Source organism: Pseudorasbora parva, chromosome 1 (genome assembly GCF_024679245.1).
Source record: "Pseudorasbora parva isolate DD20220531a chromosome 1, ASM2467924v1, whole genome shotgun sequence".
Lineage (NCBI taxonomy): Eukaryota > Metazoa > Chordata > Actinopteri > Cypriniformes > Gobionidae > Pseudorasbora > Pseudorasbora parva.
Genome location: NC_090172.1, coordinates 52518693 through 52544370, shown reverse-complemented (window position 1 = coordinate 52544370; position 25678 = coordinate 52518693). Strand labels below are relative to the sequence as shown.

Here is a 25678-nt window from a genome sequence, read left to right as displayed (position 1 = left end):
AGCCAAATTCTGTCTTTATTTTTCTTGGAAAAAGGAGACAAAATATTACAGACTTCTCTACTCACTACTCACATTGTTACGACCCACAATTTGCAACATAAAAGGGGAAAACGGACAACGTCTAATGAATGAAAACTAGTTTATTAAAGTAAAATGAACACAACAAAGAATGAAGATAAACAAACAAAAGTCTAGGGATAACAAAGAAACAAATAAACATAGAAAATATGAATACACTACTTGACTTAGGAAATTGCTAAAAAAAACAAAATTGAGAAATAATCAATAAGAGCTTACATCAGGGCTATTCAAATCTTACCCTGGAGGGCCAATGCGGTGCAGTTTAGCTCCAACCCTAATCAAACACACCTGAACATGCTAATCAATGTCTTCAGGATCATTAGAAAATCACAGGTGAGTGTGTTTGATCAGGGTTGGAGAGAAACTCTGCACCGCATTGGCCCTCCAGGGTAAGATTTGAATAGCCCTGGCTTACATCATTCACAGAGCCACCTCTTAGAAGGTCTATTACACAGAGGAAGCTACTGATAATGCTACACATCACTCTTATATACGCTCTAAGTAATTGTTAATTAGCACAGGAGACCAATCAGAAACTCCTCCCATTTTGCCCTATTAGGAAAACAGGAGACTCAGGGTCGCCAAAAGGAGGTTTCCTGAAAAACCAACAAAAAAACCCCCCAAAACAATAAATAATACACATGCAAAAACCACCACCTGAATAAGAATATACAACAGTACCACAACACTTATCTCCAAAAATCTCAATTCCTTACTGCTGAAATTCTGGGCCGTAGAACGTCAGAAAGAGAAAAAAAAAAGAAAGGCGAAGGGGAAAAGGAAGAAGAATAACAATAGACAAAAAGTAGAGAAAAGAGAAAACAAGATACCCAGCTCTATACTGGGACAATCCTATACCCGTGAGAAAGCATCAGCGATTATGTTATCCTTACCACGTATGTGTCTAATTTGTAAGTAGAATGGTTGGAGAATATGACTCCATCTCATAATCTTTTGATTCTTCCCCCGCATTCGTTCCATGAAAGTCAATGGATTTTGGTCAGTGTATATGATAACAGGACCACAGACAGAACACAAAGAAACTTAGAAATGCTGAACAGCTAAAACCAGGGCTAAATCTTCTTTTTCCACTGTAGAATACACTTGCTCATGACGATTGAATTTCTATGAAAAGTAATTGACTGGATGTTCGATTCCTTTAGAATCCTCTTGTAAAAGGACAGCCCCAGCACCATAGGCACTAGCATCAACTGCAAGTAGAAAGGGTTTCTCAAAATTTGGTGCAACCAACACGGGAGCAGTTGTTAACAAAGATTTGGCATTACCAAAGGCAATCTGACATTGTTCGACCATATAAAAGGTCTCTTTGGGCTTAACAGATCGGTCACAGGAGCAACGACACTTGCAAAGTTTTTACAAAAACCTCTGTAGTAGCCCACCATCCCAAGAAATCTACACAACTCACAAGTAGTTGGAGTAGGGAAACTACAGGTAGCATCAACTTTTGCATTTATCGGTTTTACACACCCCAAACCAACCACCTTACCCAAATACCTCACCGTCGCCTTACCAAACTTGCACTTCGCCAATTTAACAGTTAAATTGGCCTTTTCCAACCGCTCAAAAAGCTTTCGAATTTGTGTGAGGTGTTCCGACCAAGACGAACTGTACAAAACCACATCGTCCAGGTAAGCTTCACATCCAGTTAATCCCGATAATACCCGATTTATCAAACGCTGAAAAGTAGCAGGAGCATTTCGAACTCTATAAGGCATTACAGTATACTGTAGAAAACTATCAGGTGTAATGAAGGCAGATAGTTCCCTAGCTCACGATGTTAAGGGAACTTGCCAGTAACCAGTCAGGAGATCGAATTTGCTGACAAACTGTGCGGAGCCAACCTGATCGACACAATCGTCAATTCTGGGTAAAGGGAAACCGGTTTTGTCAGTGTAAAGCTTCCTGTAATCAGTACAAAAATGGTGAGAATTATCAGGTTTTCCCACTAAAATGCAACTCTTTCTGCAACAACCTCATTTTAATTGGGTTTACTAGGTATAGATGTTGCTTTACAGGTTGAGCATTTCCCACATCAATATCATGCTCTATGACATAAGTTTGAATAGAAACATCAGAAAAAATAGAGGGGGAATGAAGTTATCAACTCAATTATATCAGCCTTTTCAGGTTCACATAAATGAGACAAATAATAACCCAAGTTAGCAAAAACCTCAAAGTTGTTTAGACGGCCTTCCACTGCACCTTGAGAAGGACCATTCTCTTCCAGGTTGTCAGTCATCTCTACAGTAGAGGATGACACGGGAGTGGATTTTCACTCCTGTCCCGTCCCACTCCCATAGAAATAAATCTTGTCCCGTCCCACTCCCAGACCAAAGTTGAAAAAATAATCCCATCCCATCCCGCTCCTGGTAAACGGACTCCCATTCCCATCCCGCTCCTGTTTAAATTGACTCCCGCTCCTGTACCGCTCCCATTTATTTTTTAATACATAGCATTTGGTTTAACTGCTCTCCATCCTGTTTTAGACCAGCTGCTGAGCCCCTGTTTCTAGATTTTCTCCAGAAAATGGAAGACAGTAAATAAAAGAAAAACAGTACATAGTTCACACCATGTCTACTATAGTTTAATAAATCCAAACAGCACATAAAGCTGCATTTTACTCATTTATTGTTGAGTAAACAATACATTTATAGTGTACATTTACAGTTTTAGTTATAGTTCTTAGAGCACTGCTCTTTGAATTCTGGCAGGAAGCCTTGACAAAAACTTTTGAGTGTGCGTCCTTATATGACGTACACAGCGCGCACCTTCACCACTGAAGAGCGCGCACAGCGCTCACATGCACCAAGCTGTAATGTTGACAAGAGAGGAAAATACATTTTTCTGATGGATAAACTTTTTATTTCGTAAGAAGTTATGAAGATAATGTTGGCATAATGACACTGTCCTAAACCTACCTTCAACTGCGCCTGACATTAGAATTTTTTTTTTTTTTGAGATGATTACACTTTACAACAAATAAATATTTTTTATAAAACCGTATAAGTCCCATAGACAGTAAGATAAGTCCTGGTGGCTGTTGAGAGTTGCTATGGCATCTGTAAACAAATTCCAGCTGCTGGAGAGGACCGCGTCGACATCTGATGCGGTAGACAAACTCAAAGCTTTATATTCGAATACATTGCTTGATATTTGATATCCGTTCAAATTAGTTTTTTTCCAAAAATGACAGTCCTAGTTTTTCGTCTTTGCTATTGGTTGATTCCCGCTCCCGTCTGCTCCCGTTAACCATTTATCCTGTACCGTCCAAATCCCGTGATTAATAGCAACGATTACTCCCATCCGGCAGGAATCCCACGGGAATCCCGTGACCCGTGGGATTCCCGGAAAAATGTCAGCCTCTACTCTACAGGTGTTTCTGAAACACTCAGACATACATGATCAGTAGCTGTCACAACATCAATAGACAATGAATGTACAGGAGTCACATATGGTTTCAGCAGATTAATGTGACAAACCAGTATTTTCTTGCGACGAGCAGGCGTATTTAACAAATAATTATTATTTGGATAACTCTTGATAATCATATACGGTCCAGAAAACCTAGCCTGGAAGGGGCTAGTCAAGACAGATAACAGAGCCAAAACTTAATCTCCTACTTGAAAAATTCTAGATTTGACTTTACGATCAAACAACCTGTGCATCCTTCCTTGAGACTTATCCAACTTTCTTAAAGCAATAGCACGGGCTTCATACAGTCAATAAAGAAAACTACTAACATAGTCCAGAACGTTCTCAGGAGGGTGGGACGATGTCCACTCATCCGCTAAAACAGTAATAGGACCTCTTACAGTGTGTCCAAACACCAACTCTTTTGGACTGAAACCGGTGCTTTCCTGTACCACCTAACGAACAGCTAGCAACATCCAAGGTAGTCCTTGCTCCCAGTCATTATCAGGTTCAATGCAATTCTCTTGATTCTAGGCCAATAAAACTTCCTCACAATTTTATCATACGTCTTCCGTACTCCCATATGACTGGCAAGACCCTGATGTGATAACTGGAGGACACCCTGATGGAAAGGAAAAGGAACAACAATTTGGATTCTAGAATCAAGAGAAGAATCAGAACCATAGACTGTAAAAAAATATGGACGTAGTGTCCGTGACGTCACCCATAGGATTCTGATAAGCCGTTCTGAAGCTTAAAGTATGGTCGAGCTGGGCGTTGCCATCTTGTGAGCGAGTCAACGCGTGTCACTCCCGGATAACAGAAAATGGGCAAAAAGGCGGGATATGCGCGGAGCTGAGGTGACGCAATAACTATAGACGGCGGATAAATGGCTATCCACTTGTAACCACGCCCTTAATTATGCAGAACCTTAAGGCTTTATATAACGTAAACGAATGAGTTATAAAAAAATTCACCCCCCTCAGAGTTGTCATGAAGATCAAAATTAGCCTTATAAGCCAAAACCACAATTTGTACCAGGCTGTAAAAATGTTTTTTTCTGCTTTAAAGTTGAGAATTTTAACATGGGGCTCAATGAGATTCTGCTCCCTTCTGGAGCCTGTCCCTAGAGGCCAGTTGAGGAATTACAGTTTACATTACTTCCGTATTGGCTTCAAGAGAGATCGCGGGAGGTTGCCGCTTGATCAGAACTCATAGCCTGCTGTCTACAAAGTAATCCAACTTGAATAAAATAGAAAGATGAAAATTCCAGCAGCTATAGAGAACATTTCTTGCAGGGTTTCATCCACCTGCCGTTGCTTTAATTAATTAATCTCAGGTCACACCCTGAAGTGGAGACAAAGAAAAAGTACAAACATGATCAGCACAAATGGATGGACTTCCAGAAATGGAATCAGACTTATCAATCTGGTGATCATTAGACGATAACTCTTCCACAAGGGACACCTCTTCAACTTCTGTAAAGGAACCTCCCTGTAACCCATCTCAAGTCATCTGACAGCACATGAGATCCAGTAGCAGTACGTTCAGACAGAGATAAAAGTCCTTCCAGCAGGAATGACTGCCCCGCCCCTGTATCTCGGAGAATACAAACAGGCACAGAGTCATCAGAGTCAGGCAAAGAAACAATTCCATCAGTGAGAAATGGTGTGAAATCAGCACTGGTTTGAACATTCTCCATCTCAGTAATATCTAACGGTTCACCCTGCTTATTTACCTGTACAGGAAGAGAGTTTTCATTCGCTGTAGAAATCAAACTAACAGGTTTTACAGCTCTCTTTCTTTTTGAGAATACCACAGTATGAGATTTTATGTTCTGTTTTTTTACAATAAAAACAAACCATTTCACTTTTTGTACACATAACTAAACTACTTTTAGCAGGGGGGATTAACACATTCTGCCGTGCAACCATCTTTTTATTTTTAACAGATAGACTAAACTAAGACCTACTCAAATCATTAATGTGGCTAGAAATTTGATGGGTAAGAACAAACTCGTCTGCCATAAGGGCAGCATCTGACATTTTAGTCACTATGTTCATTAAGATACATAGCCACAGCACTTGGAACACAGTTTTTAAAGTCTTCCAGAAGAATGAGCTCTCTAAGCTGTTCCTTAGTTGTACATTTTAAAGAGGAACACCAACGGTCAAACAGATTTTCTTTCTCTCTCGCAAACTCAAGATACGTGTACTTCTCAGCCTTAAAATGACTCGTAAATTTCTGGCGATATGCCTCAGGTGCTAATTCGTAAGCATGTAAAACAGCAAACCTAACAACATCATAATCGCCACTCTGTTCTATAATCAACGCTAAATAAACTTTGTGCGCTACTGACTAATACACATCGCAAGAGTAAGATCCAAAACTCTCTTGGCCATTTCAAAGACTCTGCAACACACTCAAAATGTTGGAAATACTTCTCTACTTCCTTCTCTAAAAACGGCGGTACTAATCGGATGTTTTCACAGATGACACATGAACTGGAGTTTCAACTGGATTTGCATTCAGCTCTAGCTGGAGATTTTTTTTCCTGAAAATCTCTTTCCTCCCTTTCCTTTTCAAACTGTAACTCCATGCTCCGTATCTCAAACTGCTGTTGTAACTTCTTTAATTCTAAACCATTTTCTAACTCTTTCTCTTTGAGTGCACACTCATCGTTTCTTATCATTAGTTGTTAGCTCCACATCAAAACGTTCAGCAATCTGTAACAGCTCTTCCTTTGTACATCTCTCCAACAATATTTCCGAAGGAAATGCAAAGAAATCTTTGATTACCGACACCATTTCTGCAAAAGAAGCCGGAGAGCATGCAACAACAATATAAACACATGCGAGACGCCACTAAACTAGCACGTGAGATGCCACTAACACTAGAGCGTGAGAAATACAAACCCATCAGCCACTGCGTCAGGAATCATCATATATACACGTTCCGAATCTAAGCCACCGTAGTTAAGATAAATAAAGACTTAACACAAGTCGTTTCACAAATTATCTTCAACCTCTGTAGGCAGCACAAACAACACAGACACAGAAAGAACAATAGTGCCATCTTATATGAAAGAGAGACTCCAGCTAACTATAAACACAAAACTAACTAATTTACATGCTCTTTAAAAAGTATACCGGGCTCGAGGCGGCTTTAAACGCTGAACTCATGGACAATTGGTAATGAAACCAAAAGCCAGAAGCGTACCCCCAACAGAGATTAAACCAATCCTGTGAGGTGGTACAGGAAAGCAACGATTTCAGTCCAAATGAGTTAATGTTCGGACACACTGTAAGAGGTCCTATTACTGTTTTGGCAGATGAGTAGACATCGTCTCACCCTCCTGCGAACGTTCTGGACTATGTTAGTAATTTTCGTTATCGACTGACCGACTTTTTTTTGTCGGTTTTTCAGGAAACCTCTTTTTGGAGTGGGAGGTGTGATGACCCTGAGCCTCCTGTTTTTCCTTATTGGGCAAAATGACAGGAGCTTCTGATTGGTCTCCTGTGCTAATTAACAATTACTTAGAGCGTATATAAGAGTGATGTGTAGCATTATCAGTAGCTTCCTCTGTGTGATAGACCTTCTAAGAGGTGGCTCTGTGAATGATGTAAGCTCTTATTGATTATTTCTCATTCCTGATTGTTTGCAGTTTCCTAAGACATGTAGTGTATTCATATATTCTATGTTTATTTGTTTCTTTGTTTCTTTGTTATCCCTAGACTTCTGTTTGTTTATCTTCATTCTTTGTTGTGTTCATTTCACTTTAATAAACTAGTTTTCATTTACTAGACATTGTTGTCCGTTTTCCCTTTATGTTGCGACTTGTAATGAGCGGGTCGTAACATAAATAAATCCAATTTAACAATAAATCCAATACCAATCTAAAACTGGATCGAGACCATTCAAAAACATATCCTCTTCTTCAGAGTCGACGCTGGATACAGCACTCTCTTATTAATATATTTCATATTTTCTTCATCACTGCTTTGCAGCAGTTTTTCCAAAGCAGCAGGAGAAAATAAATTATGTCCTCGACGTGGATCCGTTTCAGGCGAATGTTTACAGTGCGAGCGCTAGTGAGCAGGTGTAGCAGGAAAACCTCTGTACGTTATGAGGGGCGTGAGCGTAATTTCCCAGGAATCAAATGGTTACGCAAACAAAAATACTATGTAATGCACGCGAGATTATGCTAAACCACATATGGGCATATTCATCATTTCAAAGGCCACATGTCAGATGACAACACGAGACTTTCCCAGTGCTGTTGTTTTTTTTTTTTTGCCTGTGCATAATCAAGCGTCACCAGAATAGCCTGTCATCTTTCAATCTTTTCTAAAATTGCGTGGCTAGTTTCCATCAGATATCTTCTGGGCTGTTCTTATTCGATTCCAGACACTCTACTAAATACATTGATACGTTAAATTTCATTGAATAATGCTCTAGATGCGGATAGTTAATCGAATAAACAGGACAGCCCCCTCGTGATTAGCAGATACAATATGAACACAATAAGTATATTGTACTTAGTAGTTAAAGCCACCTAATATAAAGTGGGAATGGATCATTTTTGCCTGGTGTTTTATTGAATCTTTGCAATCTGGCAACCTACAATCTGCACAGATGATCTGAAAACACTGAAACACAAGTAAGCTGGAGTTTGGTGATCTCCATTTGCAATATTCATTCAGCCAGTCCATGTTCTGTCACTGCTTCATCTAACCTTCTTTTTTATTTTAACTCATTTAATTTTTGAGCGAAGCTTCTTGTTTTCCCAGTTTTCATAATGTAGAGATTGTATTAATGTATATAATAAATAGCCTATAATATATCGAAGTATGCGTATGAGTTGATATTTTTGATTTGTGGAAAGTTCAATGATTCTGAAAAAAGGTAAATATACAATTCTCAAATGACAACCGAGTTAACAACAAAAATGTCACCAAGTTTTCATTAATTAAAACTAGACTAAAAATACCCAGACATTTAGTTGACTAGAACTTAACTAAACAAAAACAGAACAGGGTTGACTAAATATGATTAAAAAAGCCTTATACACAAGGCTAATAAACCCGTTCTTATATGATCAATCCAATCCACCTTTATTTATAAAGCACCTTAAAAACAACACGGGACTGCCACGCCAAATGCACGATCAACTCTAAATTTACGTTTGGTCTTAGGGCCGACCAACAGAGCCTGATTTGCCAACCGGAACGAGCGAGAGGGGATGTAAGGCACGAGCAGATCAGACAGGTACTGGGGGGCCAGGCCATGAAGACATTTAAAAACGAATAAAAGAATCTTAAAATCAGTGTGAAAATGCACTGGTAGCCAGTGGAGGGAGTGAAGAATTGATGAGATATGATCAAATTTTCAAGATCCAGTTAAAAGACGAGCAGCTGGACTTGTTGTAATCGTGCCAGGAGTGATTTGCTAAGACCAGTATAAAGTGCATCGCAAGAATCTAAACGAGTGGTAATAAAAGCATGGATTAACATTTCAAAATTATGTTGAGATAAAAACGCTTTTACTTTGGCTAATTGCCTCAGCTGAAAGAAGCTGTTCTTTACCACTGCACTAACCTGAGCATCAAGTTTTAAGCATGACAAAAAAAAAAAAAAAAATGCCATTGGTTACTCTACGACGTTGGTCAGCCGGTCTCTTCAGGTCTAAGTGGGCAGTTCTTGGCCAGAATAAGCTTGGTTGATTAAGAGGCTAAGCTGCATTACACTACATGTAAACAGGATTTAAGAAACAGATTTTTTTGAGAGAAATCAACTATGTACTCCACTGGCCATCACGGTGCACAAAACAGGGGTGAAGCTTGAATCCTTTTAGTATGGCATCATTAGAAAAGGGCAGAATAGGAGGAGATGGCAAAGGAGAGAAAAAGGAAAGAGCTGATAAAGGGGGAGGAAAACTGCTGAAAGAGGAGTGTGTGTGTGTGTGTGTGTGTGTGTGTGTGTGTGTGTGTGTGTGTGTGTGTGTGTGTGTGTGTGTGTGTGTGTGTGTGTGTGTGTGTGTGTGTGTGTGTGTGTGCGTGCGTGCGTGCGTGCGTGCGTGTGTATGCGTGTGTGCAGAGGTAAGAATGAGCTGGCAGTGAGTGGCCACATGAGGGGCATGGCCGCAGGCTAAACTGGACAGCTGCCTTGAACAAGGCTGCCAATGCAGCTGGCACTGTGAACTATTTCCAGGATGGAGTTATGAACACAATTTAACAGCTAAGACATGACCAGCACAGGACACTCAAGACAAGCAAAAGGGACTTATAAAAACGGGTGTAAAGTTTATAGCTTAATTTTAAAGCTTTAAAATAGTGGGGAGATTATCAGGGTCATTATTAATACATTAGTAGAAACATTTTATATAAACATGTAAATACTAGCATTCAAAAGTTTGGGGTCGGTAAGATTTTTCTGAAAGAAGTTTCATATGCTCACTGAGGTTGCATTCATTTGAGCAAAAATAAAGTAAAATCAGCATATTGTGAAATATTACCGTTTAAAATAGGTGCATTTTTTGAAATTATATTTTTTGTCAAATTTAAAAAGAAATTGGATGGCAAATAAAACAGTCAATATGAAGTTAAATGATATTTTGTTAAATAAGAAATGGAAGGTCAAGTCAAGCTGCATTACTGCGTGCAGAGTACTTTACAGCACATTTTGGCAAATCTAATCAGTCCTCTTTGGGTTCCATGTATGAAAATATACATAGTGTACAGTTAGCATACTACAGAAGGTGTGTGTGTATTATTGTATCATACCATTTGAACAATTCAAGTCTGCAGCTGAAAATTAAAGGACCTACTGAGAAAGCTAGTAAATACCACTAGTAATTGACAGGGGGCGCACTTTCACCATCATTTACACTTACCTGTGCAAATCTGATCGAGGTCGTAGGTTTTGCAGCTGCTGTCAGCGGTCTGGCTGGAGTCTGCTGTTGAAGGGCTGGATAAACTAGAAGCCGTGCCATAGAGAACCAGCGTGAACTGAGTCAGAGTGCCTAAGAAGGACACAAGAAACTCGCAAAATGAGAACAGTTTACATTTGTGAATCAGTAGACTGTTTTATAGCCACAATTTACAAACAAGGAGCAAAACAAGTGATTGACCAAAAGCAAACAATATAAGCAGAGCTGATTTCATAGTATTAAAGCAATAAGCAACAAGAGGCATTTTATCAAAGTTATGGGGAATTACAACTTATAACAGTGGGAAACAAAGAGTTATGGGGCCCTTTAATGGCTTACTGCATTTAAAAAATTGCAGCAAATATGATAAAACAACATTTAATAAACGAGTACATTTAGTTCATTTAAAAAAAAATAATGATAATAACAATAATACATAATTATTCAAGTAATCTAGTTCACCATCTAAGCTGTGGGCAGACACAGCATATATGTGTATTTATATATAGGGTAATTAGAATTAAGAATACAACATTATTCAAATGCAAAATAAACTCGTTACTCATTACTATTCCATACTTGTATTCAATTCTTCAATATCCCTGCTGATAGAAAACATTTTTTTTTATCTTGAGAATAATGTCTGATTGTACATTATCACCTATTGCTAATTTTGTGCCCACTAACATGAATCACTCAGAAGATACAAGCTTGATCATCAAGGTGCCCAGAAACAGCACATTAAATCTTTTATCTTTCGTGTCATCATCGTTCAATAACTGTAGTGCCGCATTGCTTCGACATGCGTAAGATTGATGGCCCATTTTGTCTCTATAGTCCAATAAAGTCAGTAGATCTGTAAATTCTTAAAGCAACAAAGAGAAATGGACAAGGTAATACACTGGACTGATGGTCCGTTCAGTTATGTTAGTGTCTGGCAGGACAAAAGAATGGGGTTTGGCTGGAAGTCATTCTATATTTACAGCATTCAGGGGCAGCTGGAGAGTGTGATAGTGGGAGAGGGAGGAAAAACAGTCCTCTGATTTACTTAGCTAGATTTAATTAATCAGATTTACTGCAGGGTGTGGTGAAGACAGACAAATTGACTGTGACATAAAAGAGGAAGAAAACAGGATTGGGCAGGATTTGGAGAGAAGATACTCCTACACTTCTGTCCAATGCAGAGCACTGGGAGACATAAAAAGGCCATTTATGGAGCAAAATCAACGTCTGACTCTTTGTTAATCAATGTAAAGTCCTGGATTATGTTTTATCTTTATTATCTTTTTCATTTTATTATCTATTTTTATTGTAGTTTTGCAATATTTGATATAAGTATATAGCGGAAGAGAGACATCAGGGCATGTTGGAAGTCCAAATAAAAATATGTTGGATTTGAATCTGTATATACCATATAAGCACCATAGCTAAATGCATTGGAAGCATAACTGCAATAAAAAAAGCAAAATAGATGGACAAGCTGTTACCATAGTCGGTGGTTCCAGCCACATTCTCTATCTCCAGCGTCCATTCTCCACGAGGATCTTCATCCCAGGAGTGGGTGGTCATGAAAGCCCAGTCATTGAAGCCCTCAGAGGAGTAATCGTGAGGTCTGAGAGAGAGAGAGAGAGAGAGAGAGAGAGAGAGAGAGAGAGAGAGAGAGAGAGAGAGAGAGAGACAGAGAGAGGAGAGGAGAGAGGAGAGAGGAGAGAGAGAGAGAGAGAGAGAGAGAGAGAGAGAGAGAGAGAGAGAGGGGGGGGGGGGGGGGGGGGGGGGGGGGGGAGAGAGAGAGAGAGAGAGAGAGGGGGGGGGGGGGAGTGTTATGTTACTGTGTAAAGCTGCTCACAAAGCAATGTTATATTTAGGTATTATGAGAGTGGAAGTTTCAGTGGCTAACCTGGGTGCAAGCAGTGTGGAGCGGGTGCCCTGTGGGCTGATCAGGTAGATGGCCAGATTTCCTCTGCGGTTGTAGGACAGGGTGAGCTGGGCCTGAGCATGCTCTAATGAGCTCACAAAGTTGGCCGTCCCAGTACATGCCCCCACACTTCTGGTGATCACCAAATGACTTCCAATATTCCTAAACACAGGCAAAAAGTAGGATTAAAGTCATTAAACAAAACAAAAGCGTTTGGACTGACAGTTAAATGCAATAAACATAATACAAACGTGACTCTGGACCACCTGATCATAAGTCATACAGGTATATTTGTGGCAATATCCAAAATTATCGATTTTTCTTTTATGCCAAAAATCATTAGGATATTAAAGGGTTAGTTTACCCAAAAATGAAAATTCCGTCATTAATTATTTACCCTCATGTCGTTCGACAACCTTAAGACTCTTACGAAGATATTTTTGTTGAAATCCGAATTTGGGTTAAGTAATTAATGACAGAATTTTCATTTTTGGGTGAACTAACCCTTTAAGTAAAGATCATGCTCCATATGAAGATTGTGTGCAAATGTCCTACCATACATATATTTAAAAATTATTATTAGTAGTAATATGCATCGCTAAGGACTTAATATGAACAATTTTAAAGGCGATTTTTTCAATATTAAGATTTATTTGCAGATTCCAGATTTTCAAATAGTTGTATCTCAGCCAGATATTGTCCTATCCTAACAAAACATACATCAATGTATAATTTATTATGTTTAATGATTATCGATGTACAAATCTCAATAAAAAAATAAAATAAAATTGACCCTTATAACTGGTTTTGTGGTCCAGGGTCACAATAGTTATGCATGCATCATACACTGCCGTCCAAATGATTAGGGTCAGTAAGAGTTTTGAGAGACGTTTATGTGATCTAGATTATTTAAAGCTACACTGTGTGATATTTTCCCCCATCTAGCGGTGAAAAGGTATATGACCATCCAGAGAATAATAGTTTCTGTTCCTCTCAATTCTTTTTTTGTTTTAACTCCTACGGTGGCCGATTTAGTCCAAGATTAACATGGCAATCCCCCTCTTCACATTCGACAGGTGCCATCGAGTGTTAAAACGCAAAAGGCGAAGCTTGAATTTACGGGTATGTCCCTCTTTGGCTGATGTACTTTCAAGATAGAGAGGCAACATGGCGACCAGCATTCAAACCCCTCACCCATATGTAAGTTACACAGTGTAGCTTTGATTGATCAGATGTGCTGCTTAATATTGCTGTCTGGAAACCATGACTAATCTTTCTCTCCAGGATTCTTTGATTGAATAGAAAGTTCTTAAGAACAGATTTATTTGAAATAACAATGACTTTTACATCCTTACAAAAAAATTAAATAATTGATGCAATTAATTAATGCATCCTTGTTGAATAAAAAAAAATACTAATTTCTCTGTTTAAAAAAAAAAAAAAAAAAAAAAAAAAAAACTTACTGCCACCAAACTTTTGTAAGTTTAGTGTAAGATCCACTGTATTGCTGTTAACAGACACAATATTGCATATATCATCCAGCAGGTGAAGACTGTTAGTTCAACAACTTACAAACAAATAGCCAACATCTTCATGCAAAACCAAATGATTCAAAATAGTAAGTTACCTAGGGGTTTATCTCTTAAGAGACTTACTATTTTCATAAACCTTTGACAAATTTCCAAATATTGCTTGGAAAAATAACTATTTATTTACCAAACTCACACCACCAACTAGCTATTTTTCCATCCACCTATTTTAATGCGCACTTTGGGATATTGCATTGAAAACCGCTGGATGAGCATACATTCTAAATAAAAAAAATAAACAAACGTATGCGCTTGTTTGAATTGGATGCAATTTTTATCTGATAAGAAAACGTGCATAAATTATGGTGGAAACACATATACAGAATAAATTCCTTTAGTGGATCAAAAATTTTATGTGACTTTGCATTGGGATGGCAAAACTGTACCAACCAGTGGACAGATCTTATTGCACAGTATCTAAAATACTGTTTTAGTTGCTTTTGAAATACCCGAGCAATGTCTGTTGTCAAAGTGGTTTGATATTATTACATTCCAGAATTGTCTTACAAAAAGTTCCCCCCCAAAAAAACAGGGATCTGGCACCTAAAGTAAGATAACACGTTTATTGCATTTCGTTGAAGCACTCTGAAATGCAAGTAATTTATTATTTACATTCATTATTATATACAGTGGCTACTTTTCTTAGTGATATTTAGCTCCAGTTTATCAGGAAGTGGTGATTTTGTTCTCTTTGACTCACTGGATGGAAACGGTGCTTTATTCGCAAAAGTGTTATGCAATATTCCAATATTTCCAATAGAGCTTAATAGGAAATCAAGTTGGATGGAAAGAGCTATTTACATGTTAAAGCTTAAGTATGTAGTTTCTGCAATACTAGTGGCAATTAACGGAAATACAAAAATAAAGCATGTTTACAAACAATCTTATAAACACCCCCTTCCCACACCACTCCAATACATAGCAGCAAGAGCTGTTTACTTTGACTTGTTAATGACCTGTTTAAACCTTTGAATGTCTAAATGAAGTTAATTTTGGCTTGCATATCTGTAACGCATGTAATGCATCAGTCATGGTCCCACAGAGGCTAAACACCCTCTGGCTCTGCCTGTTACAGTAGCCACGCCCCAAAGTCTCGCTATAGGTTGAGCAGGAAAGAGATTTGACAGAAATGAATGAACCGCTCTCAAGGTTTTGATGGTGTCTAGAAGGCTCAATGTTTACACTTTTGGGGGAGATAAATCCCAAGAATGGGATATTATAATAGCAGTCAATGAACAATAAACTGGGTTAATAGAGTGTATTTTAACTTTATAAAAAAATCTTACATACTTCACCTTTAAACAATGATTTGAAAGTACTACAATGTTGATTCATTGTTGACTCTGCATCTCAAACTGGGATTCTAATATTTTACCACTGAATAAAATTACACAAATAAATAGCTTATTAAATCAGGAGCACTTTACTGTATCAAAACTTTGCTATGACATTGAAGGGTGCAAAACTCATTCAGAAAAGTTGAGCCAGGTTAAGACTTGTGCCACCGATGAACTCTACAGGAGCCGGTAGGCTTTTGGCACTCTAAACCCAATCCTGTAAGGAGCTTAGAGTGTCCCCGGCCCTGCTCACCAGAGACAGGGTTACATAGGAAGAAGAGCTTAAATCAAGAGAGAGAACGACAGACTACAGTCTCTGACAAGTCCATGAGGAATGAAGCGTAAACCCCCTCTGTGCAAAATTTCAAGTCGGAGATGTTGCGAGCACAAAAATGAAGAAATGTACAGCAGGGCCAAAGTGAGGCAGCCCGTAATCACTTCGCTCTGTGACTTCTGCAACCAGCATGCTAAATTGGGCTTTGCGCCAAAACCCCTTGATCTCTCCGTAACATTGGTGAACCATAAAGGATGACTGGAAAAAGGGATAAAAAAGGGTGAATTTTTAGAGACAGACATGATATGCTGAGTGAGAGGACGAGATTCAAGAAGAGGCACTTTGATGGTCCGTCTTGAGTTCCAAGATGCCAGCAATGTAGTGTGACGAACATGAATGTAACAAGCTTATCTGCAAGTCATAACCTCTTATAAACATGCTCTGCAGGCATTGAAGCATCATTCAAGCTGCCCAGCTCTAAATTTGAAAGTGAGAGACCATTAAAAGTGATGTTTTGCTTCCACCTCGTTTCTTATCCCCATTTCCTCTTGCACTCTATGACCTTTTTAGAAGCACTAAATTTAAAACATAACCAGTTTTCCACGTTACTGTAGTAGAATCAATTAAGACTGCAGTTCGATATAGTATGGGGATTTTAGTTCACACAAAAATTAAAATTGTCATCGTGCATTCACCCTTATGTTGGTTCAAACCTGTCCAGCAATGATGCATTGAATCAATAGACATTTATAATGTTACAATGTATTTCTATTCCATTTTCTTTTGAGGTTTGATAGTTGGACTAAACCAGGAATCAGATTTGAATAAGATTGTGTGGCCGTACTTTTTATTAACATCCCTCAAAACGTTTCTATGATATACAATATCATTCATAATATATTTGTGAGACTAAAACAAAGAGCTATGCAATGAAAGTGAATGAAGACTAAGGCTCTCAGACTTCAAGTCATATTATAGCTTGTGTTAAAAAAAATAATAATTCTTCACTAGATGGTTTCCCTGTATGGAAAACAGCAGAGCAAACATTCAGTCTAAAATCTCCTGAGGGTTTTGATGGACATGAAGGTGAGAAAATGATGACATAATTGCCATTTCTGGTGAACTAACCCCACTTTATGCCTTTGATCTAATATGGGGGGTTTAACCTACATGGGCTCAGACACCAGGGAAAGGACACACTTCTGCTGAGGTCCAACATTTGTCCAGTTCTTTGCCAGAGCCACTATAGCCCCAGCATCCAGCAGACCATATCCATAAGAATGGCTTACTGTAGGAGAGAGAGAAAAATCAATACTGTTGAAAGTAACTATAGAGGCAGTTTAAAAGACTGACATTATTATAAGTAAAGAGGTGATTTAAAGAGGCTGATATCATTAAGAGATCTGGAGCTGTTTGCCGATTGGTGCAGCCAATGATAATGTTATCGATCACATCACAAAACGTTCAAGCAGTTGGAAAGTGGAAAGAAACACTGGAGGGGAAGGCAAAGGGAGGGAGCGATTAAAAGCAACGAGATCGGCTTTTACCTCGGCGACCCACTCCATTTATCATCCAGTCATTGGTGGTGAGGTGGGCAGGGTTGGACGTCCTCACAACCAGATGCTGCATGTCTCTCCAGGTTAGGTTTTTACTACCGAGAGATGTCAAAGTGTTAGTGTCTTTCAAACATGTGCGATACATGGTGAAATGAAACTCAAAACTGCCTGTATGCTTCACAGCTCTCCAAGATAATCTCTTCTGCCCTTTTGTAAAGGTCACTGATAGCTACAGGTAGAGTCATAAAGGTTATATTGTTGCTGGGGAATTAATTTAAAACTATATACATGAAAATGCCACTCAATGCATGTATTTGATCCAAATGAGAATTTGAAGGTTAATTCCAGTCTGCCAATCTAGCCAGTAGCCATTTTATTTCGAAAACCTCAGGTCACTCAAAGCGCTTAAAGAAACATGACCTCGCTCGAAGACAGAACAAACACACTTCGGATGACTTACTTGGCCTCAAGGGCGAGGGCGATGATTCCTGCCGCCAATGGGGCTGAGGCAGAGGTGCCTGTGTGGGAGTCTGTGCACTTCTGCCTGAGGTCTGTAGTGACCTAAAACAGGAAGTAGCACAAGACAACATTTCACATCACTGATATGGAAAATCACTGGAAAATCCAATTTTTCCAGATGGGAAGACAATACCAACATTTTACTGAATTTCTCTACACTTAAAATGTTACCTGAAGTGCACTTGTCAAAATTGTGAAATAAAAGTCAATTTTCTACTCTGACTTTAGTCCTCTGGTTTAAACACACTATTTGAAAAGCTCTCTTTACAAACTTTAATATAAATAAAGTCTTAAAAGTACTTTATTTAAAATCACTCTCTCCTGTTTTTTTTTTGTTGTTTTTTTTTAAAATAAAAGCAGCCTTAGTGATAATAAAGGATCTTTCAAAATAATTTAAAAAAAATCATAATTTCCAAATTCTGGACCAGCATTGTCTCTCAAAGAAATCAGGAAAAACTTCAAATCATGACCCCTTAAATAATCTTGCTAATGGTGTCCAGCATCTCAAATAGTATTGCTCTTACTTGAACACAGGAATTCAAACACCTAACACTTAGTATTAGATTTTGATTTGACGGTTTTCTCCTTTCGACTTCAGCAGACAAACTGGGTGAAAAAAAAAATCCCAGAGACTGGAGACCAGAATTTCATAGAGACTTGGGAATTGGACACTTTCCACTGAGACCAGTAGCAACCACCCAGACCTTCCTAGCAACTGCATAGCAATGCCTTGGCAAGAACAGCAGCAGCATCTGCTTGGGCAAACAACACTTACATATTCTTCAGAAAAAGTAAAAACCCTGAAAAAAAAAAAAAAAAAAAAAAGTGTCATTCCATTTCTGTCTGTTAAGTGACCCGAGTGGTTCAGTCAAATGTTTGACATTTTCCACACTTCAGGGTAAAAATCAATCCACCTTTAAACTCTTAGGGTCACGCAGAGAGAGCTGAGACAACGCAAGACAAATGCAAACACAAAAGGGTTGATGGGTGACACTTAAAAAGCCAAGCATCATAGGATGTGCACTGACTCCGACAGACCTCCTTGTGTGAGAGTAATTGCTAAAAAAGGCAGAGAGGCTGAATGACAGGAGTGATGACAGGAGAATTCAGCAGTTGCACACTTAAAAATGAATCGTGGGAGACCACAGGAGAGGGATATTGCCTGACAAGAGTCTTTGCTGTAGGGAAAACAACGGGTATCAGGCTTCTGTCCTATAGAGGCACACCTCCATTGTGAATGGTAGTGTCTGTGTCTTGAATGCAGGACAATGGATGACTCAGTCAAGCATAGCCGGTTATGGCAACAATGCTTGGGTGTGTGCCTCAGTCGGCACTGAGCCGGGTAAAGGAACAAAACCCGAGAAAAAAAAAAAGAGCAAAGAAAATGTCATGCTATGACAGTGAGTTATTGTTTTGAATCACAAGGATATTCTTGTTTCGAAAATAGAGTTTAACAATTTCTGAAGAACACGAGAATGTTGTTTGCTCAAGTAAATGCCAGCATCACTATGCCAAGGTGTTGTGGTTTGTTGCCAGGGTATCGCTTTGGGGTTGCTAAGGTGTTCGGAGTGGTCCAGATACTAGAATGTTCTAGGTCCAGATTCTTAACTGCAATTTCTTCTTATTTTCTAACATAAAAATACATTTAAGAATCAAATTATTATACATTCTTAATTTTGTTGTTTTTTTTCCTCAAAATGACTGCTCTTAAGACACAAATTAAGTGAATTTGAATTTCTAAAAATGTTTCCGTAATTAACTACGTCGGATAATCTCCAATTTGTTTTATATCCCAAAAGGTAAGATGTTTAATTAATTTATTGGGTTGTTTCAAATATTAAACATTACAACATAATACATACAATACAAGCTATATATAACACGTACAGTATTACTGTTACTAGTGATGTGCACAAGTAATCTGAAGTGACACCAATGATCGATTCGATCAATGATCAAACTTTTGGTCTAAAATATTCGACTGGTACTCCAAAGCATATCAGATGCCCCTTCAGCCCGAGCCTGGACTTGCTATTTTTAGCCGCTCACAATTAACAAGGGCAATTCCAACTATAATGTGGCAACCGTCGGAACTGGGATTGATAGTTGCCAAGAGACTGATATTGAAGGAATGGAAGTCTCCCTCTCCTCCGTCCTTTCAGATATGTATAGTCGATATGCTATCCATAATACAAATGGAAAAACTTTGCATTAGTCAAATGGACACGTTTTCCAGTTCTTGGAATCCATTCCTAACTCATTTTGGAAAAAACAAAAATATAGTAAACTAATTGTGTTCCTGTATCAACAACCTTTCCTCCTACTGTTGTACTAAATGTGACTGTAACAACTGACAATAACTGCATCTGGACCCTGTTTGTTTGTATGTTGTTTAATTTGAAAATGTCAACAAAATTAAATATTTTTTAAAAATCTGAAAGAATTAAAAATGGGTTTGAATAAATGATGCAAAGACTCACTTATAGAGACTTCACTTATTTCATTACTGGATCAAATGACAAATAAATGTTTTAATAGTCACCAGTATTCTATGTAATTGATACAATCGTTATTTAAATTGCCAAGTTACTTTTAAAATGTGACTTGCTCTATTTTAATCGCTTATATTTATATTCAAATAAACTATTATCCCAGTACTTCTGTGATAATATGAATATTTGCAACAGAAATAATAACACTGTGTGGTTGAAAAGTTTGTCAAGCTGTTTCATACTACACTGTATGATAACCTCTCTCTCTGGATCCCTTGCGAGGTAATTTGAATAAAGGTCGCAATCTTTTATCGATCAGCTCTATCTGACAGGCTAAAATTGTAAGTTTGATCACTTAAAGTAATAGAACAGCTCTCTACAACAAGCTGCACAATTTGGTTTACAATAAAGAGATAATGTAACTTTTATGGCTTGTCACTTTGTCCGGCTAGGACACGGTGAAATGCTCACGGCCTGGGTTTGTTGAAATTCCCAAGCACAAGTACAAGCGATAAAAATTGTGATGCTTGACATAACAATCATCATTAATAAGCGCAAACACAAAGATTAAACCAAGCCGTCCATGATATCGAGAGGTTATGGTTTTGAATCACGAGAACATCCGTGTTTTTAAGGCTTTAAACAGAGCACAAGGCTCTGAAAAAGCACTTGAAGGGCCATGAAGAAGAAAAAACATCTATCCTCCCCCTCAATAGTGACCGCAGTATTTATTGACAGCCAAAAGCCTGTAAGAACTTTAAAGGCGCTGCAACGATTCTTCATAAATTGGCTTGGCAGTTTATCTTCTGATCTCCAACTGTTTTCAGATCCTTTATTTTTGGATTTGATCAGCTATGCCACTTCTTCAATTAAAGGATAACTGTTGCTTATTTTCTGGAGGCGGAGAGAGAGACTCACAATCTGTTTCTCATTGAGGCCTCCACTGCTGTAGGTTGTGGCGAGAGTGGACGAACAGGCCTCGCTGTACCAGGGCACGTTGCCGTTCTGCGTACTGCTGCTGATCGACAGTGTGTAGATGCTATTAGTGTAGCCGTCACAATTGCAGCTGTCCTTCTCGCGGCCGCCGTTCCCCGAAGCCCACACGAAGATGGAGCCCCGTCCTTTGCGACCCTAGAATTGGGAGAAGAAACACAGTAATTCGAATGCATTTCCCTTCATGCAAGTCCAATCTAATGCCGTTAAGATGTTGAGAGCCAGATATGAGTGCTGCCAAGTCTAAGATGGAAGGATTACCGGTGACGATACTCAAAACAACTGGATAATATTTGTGATGAGTGGAGTTTGGAAAGGATCGTCTCCCAGAAAGAATTTTGTGTGTGTCATGGAGTGTCATGGACTATTAAAGCACTATCGTGGTTTCAATTGCCGGGCCAGATGATTTAAAAAAGACCTTGTGGGACAAAGCTAATGTTCTCAAGTAATTTATCATGCATGTTTATTTTCAGTCGCAAATGAAAGACAAACAGCACCGGGTTTTTGCGGTCTACTTCTCAGATGAAGCACAGTAATACAAAAGCAAATTGTCAGAACCGATAATGAGCTTGTGAAAAATGTGCACACCACATTAACAAGGCACATTTCAATAGCCGCGTGACTTTCATTTCACCATGTCGCCACAAGGAAAGGGCAACAGTGCAAATAATTTGATTCAGATGCTGTTTGCTCGTTACCTTTGATCGCTGCTTTTCTTTATACGGTGCTTTACTGTACCTTACAATTTCAACAATGCACCAAATAAAAGTCTGCCGTGCAAAGTTTGGCTCCGTCTTTTAGAGTCTGCTCTCTGTTAATGCACACACCTGCTTGATTTTGGGCATCCATTCAGCGAGGGTGTTTACACAGACCAGAGCCCCATTGGCATTGGCATTTTCCCCACGCAACATGGATCTTGTTTCCCAAACAAATGTGAGTGCTGGCACACGCATGTAACAATGGCTAGAAAATATGAATAAATATGGTCGGGGAAAAAAACTATTTTGTGTAATAAGTTCAAAATTTATTTTTTTATTTGGTCCTTTTGTGACAGGGACCCTAACTCTCTCACGAACTGTTATTTAAAATTACTGAATTATATTAGGTTGTTCTTTTAAATGTGATCATATTTGTATTTGTGTAAGAAAATATCCATTCAATTTCCGCTAACTCGTATGCTTTCACGAGAGACTAGCGTAGCACAAGTTCCGTGACGAACACGTAAGCACAGGATAGAGCAAAACTTGGTTTTGCGAGAACTAGCATCTTCTCACTGAAGCATCCTATGTCACGAGCCTAACATCAGTCACTTGTAAACGCACGTACGACAAGTCAGAGATTACGGTTTGTAAAGTTTTAAACATGGATATTTTTCTTATAAAAACGCATCGCTTCAGAAGGGCTTTTTTAACCCCCCAGAGCACTTTTATGATGGATAGATGCAGTTTTATGGACTTCAAAACAGAAATTGCATTTCACTGCCATTATAAAGCTTGACATTTTTTAATATAACACTGATTGTATTCGTCTGAAAGAATTTTGCCACATATACACCTAGGATAACTTGATGGTGAGTAAATCATGGGCTGATTTTCATTTTGGGGTAAACTATCCATTTAATCTCAAAATTTACCAATATATTTTTTAGAAAAAAAGTTAACATCAGTTACTGTACTGTGAACTAACATGAACAAGAAAAAAAAAAAAAACAAGTAGGATAAAACCCCTAACATCTACTTAAAACTTTATATTTTGTTGTATTGGTTACAACAAAATGTAATGTAACCAGTTTCACTGCTTACTCTGAATATGTTGAATATTTGAAGAATCATAGAATTATATCTTAACTGTGACTAAGAGAATCAAACCTTAAATAGAGGGAAAAAAGAATGACAGTGAAAATTTTAAACTAAGTAAAGCAGTTGTGAGTTTCCCCATATGTCAGTGAACGCTGTAAATCTACTGATATCAATGGATATGATGCATTACAAAAATAAAGAAGGTTTTGAAATATTTGTTGCACAATGCATTTGCTGTTGACCAATGAAAAAATAAAGCAATTTTAAAATGTAATATTCCAGGGGCCTTAGTATTTTTGTCTTAGACTTTACAATACAGTTTTTGTAATATTTAATCAATATGTGGATATTTTGAAGAAAAACTGTTTTTGCAATTGCACATGCATTTAGTGTGGTCAAAATGTCATAAGTTATGTTGTGTTCCATGAGGACAGAATTTTCATTTTTGGGAAGAACTATCCCTTTAAGTGATGCATATCTATCTGAAATACTAAGTTGTCTCCAAGCATTTTTCTATAAAAGGTCTGCTCCTATAAAATCCATACACGACACGCTGCGGTAGGGAGCATCTTGGCACGGCTCTCTTCCATTGTCCTTTTATTGGGCCACAGCCAGTTTTACAACCCTTGTGCACGTTCATGTGTGAGTGAAGGGCTAAAACTAATGCCGTTCCGTTACCCCGCGCATGATCGCAGTTTAGCTCAAATGGCGTTAAGTAATTAGGTATTAAGAATGTCAATACTGTTCACGCTCTGGAAAATCCGTATGAAGATGTCTCGGTTAAAATTGCCATTTAATGTGACATTTAAATTAAACAAACTTCTCTCTGACTAGTAAGTGCTTTTATGACTCAAGGCACTCGCAAATGAAGTGTGCCAAAATCAAATGCAGAGCATCCCTTCCATAGCTCCCCTGACATCGCTAACTTCAAAGCAAATAAGAAAAAATCCACTTAATTCATCTAAACCACAAATTTATACCCTTTTAAATGTCGCTGCTGGTAAAAAGTTGAAGGTTAAGAGGCAAATTCAGGCTCAGATAGCTCCAATTCAGCACAAGAATATCAATGAAAGCACGTCTACTGCTTGTGGCACAGACCAACTGATGTAGATAATGGTAGGAAACAGTAAAAATAGCCCATGAGTCACAGAAGCAATTGTACATGTCATTAAAACAGGACCTCTTCTTTGCTCTTTTGAAATGGGGTTTTATCACAGAGCAAAACTTCTTCCCTGGTTCACACGAATGAAAAATATGACACTGAGCACTAGTACCTTGTTATCAATAAATAAACAGCTTTACAATTTTTTAATACTTTTGCATTGCATTCAGTCCTTTCTAAAGGACGCAAAAAGGGATAGTTCCCCCAAGATCAAAATTGAAAATGAATAAATGACAGCATTGTCATTTTGGAGAACTAACATTTACATATACAGTTATAAGGGCCAATTTAAATCTAATGTGCAGAGAGTATAAAGTTCTTAGAGAAGGAATATAAATAGCCTTCCAGCAAAAAAAACAATAATGAGGTAAAAGTATAGAATATAACCCCTTTTAGTGCTACAAGGAGTATTTCTGGCCTACGTCAGCTAAATTACAAAGAAGTGCAATAAGTTTGGATTAAAGAGAAGCCAAACCTCTAATACACCGCGTAGGAAAGCCTCTTTGGCCAACTTTGCAGGTCCATCCACCGTTTTGCCATCATCTTCGGGTCCCCAGCTGGCACTGTAGATGTCAATGTGCTGTGGGTTGAGACTGAGGGACTGGGCTTCCACCACATCAGTGACCTCTCCATCCAACATACGCACACCTGCAAACCACACAAAACATCATACACATTAGAGCATGGGACAGAGAGCAAATAGAAGTCTGATTATTGCAATGCCTCTATTTAGAGGAGATGATAAAAAGTTAAGAATTGTTCTGAAAACTGCCACACTACAGGGGATGGCCATTTTGAGCACTTCACGTTTAGAGAAAAATATAGGATGTTAGACGAAAAAGGCATTAATCAAACTGACCCTCCACTAAGCCCTGAGCCCCTAGTCACTGTTGCGAATGCTTTTGAGTTTGCTCAAGCGCTGGGAAGCATGGAAAGGGATTTACAGTGATATTAGTAGAAAAGCAGAATTCAAATGCAGATGCCAAAAATATGTTAGGGAGAGCTACATTAAGAACTGGTAACGTGGTAACAAGTCTCTTATGAAGTCTCTTGGATGCATTTATTTGATCAAAAGTATAGCAATAACAGTAATATTGTGGAGTTTAATTGCAATTTTAAATAAATCATTTTAAATATATATTTTAAAATTGAATGTATTACTGTGAAGGCAAAGGTGAATTTTATGCATCATTACTCCAGTCTTCAGTGCTGACTTGCTGCTCAAGAAACATTAATTATTATAAATGTTAAAAACTGCTGAATGAAAACTGATACATTTTACAGGATTACTTAATAAATGTCATAAGAACAGCATTTATTTGAATCAGGGATGGAAATTAGCAGCCGCCAAATGAGGCTGAGTTGTGGCCGGTAAACTCGCCTCACCTACCGGCCACCGTGGCGGGTAAATAAAAATAGCATACTGTTTCACCTCTTTGGAAACTTTGTTCAATGTATGCGAGTGCTGCCATATGTTCAAATATAACCAGTCGTTTGCACCGTCATCACCTGAGTGTAGAGTCAGAAGACGTGAATGAGAACTCGCACGCGCTGTGAGAAGATCTCTGTGCACTCATCCGAGAGCGCGCACTCGTCTCACAC

General features: G+C 38.4%; 1 protein-coding gene across 2 annotated transcripts in view; it reads right to left on the bottom strand.

Moving 5' to 3' along the window:
• furina (furin (paired basic amino acid cleaving enzyme) a) overlaps positions 1 to 25678 on the bottom strand; it is a 130126-nt gene that overhangs the window by 13252 nt on the left and 91196 nt on the right. For both annotated transcript variants that reach the window (XM_067445170.1, XM_067445169.1), the window contains exons 8-15: positions 24552 to 24724; positions 21041 to 21253; positions 17572 to 17672; positions 17103 to 17206; positions 16726 to 16843; positions 12338 to 12517; positions 11928 to 12052; positions 10405 to 10533 (exon numbers count right to left, since the gene is read on the bottom strand). In XM_067445170.1, the coding sequence (XP_067301271.1) occupies positions 10405 to 10533; positions 11928 to 12052; positions 12338 to 12517; positions 16726 to 16843; positions 17103 to 17206; positions 17572 to 17672; positions 21041 to 21253; positions 24552 to 24724 (1143 nt within the window). The remainder of the gene's footprint in view (positions 1 to 10404; positions 10534 to 11927; positions 12053 to 12337; positions 12518 to 16725; positions 16844 to 17102; positions 17207 to 17571; positions 17673 to 21040; positions 21254 to 24551; positions 24725 to 25678) is intronic.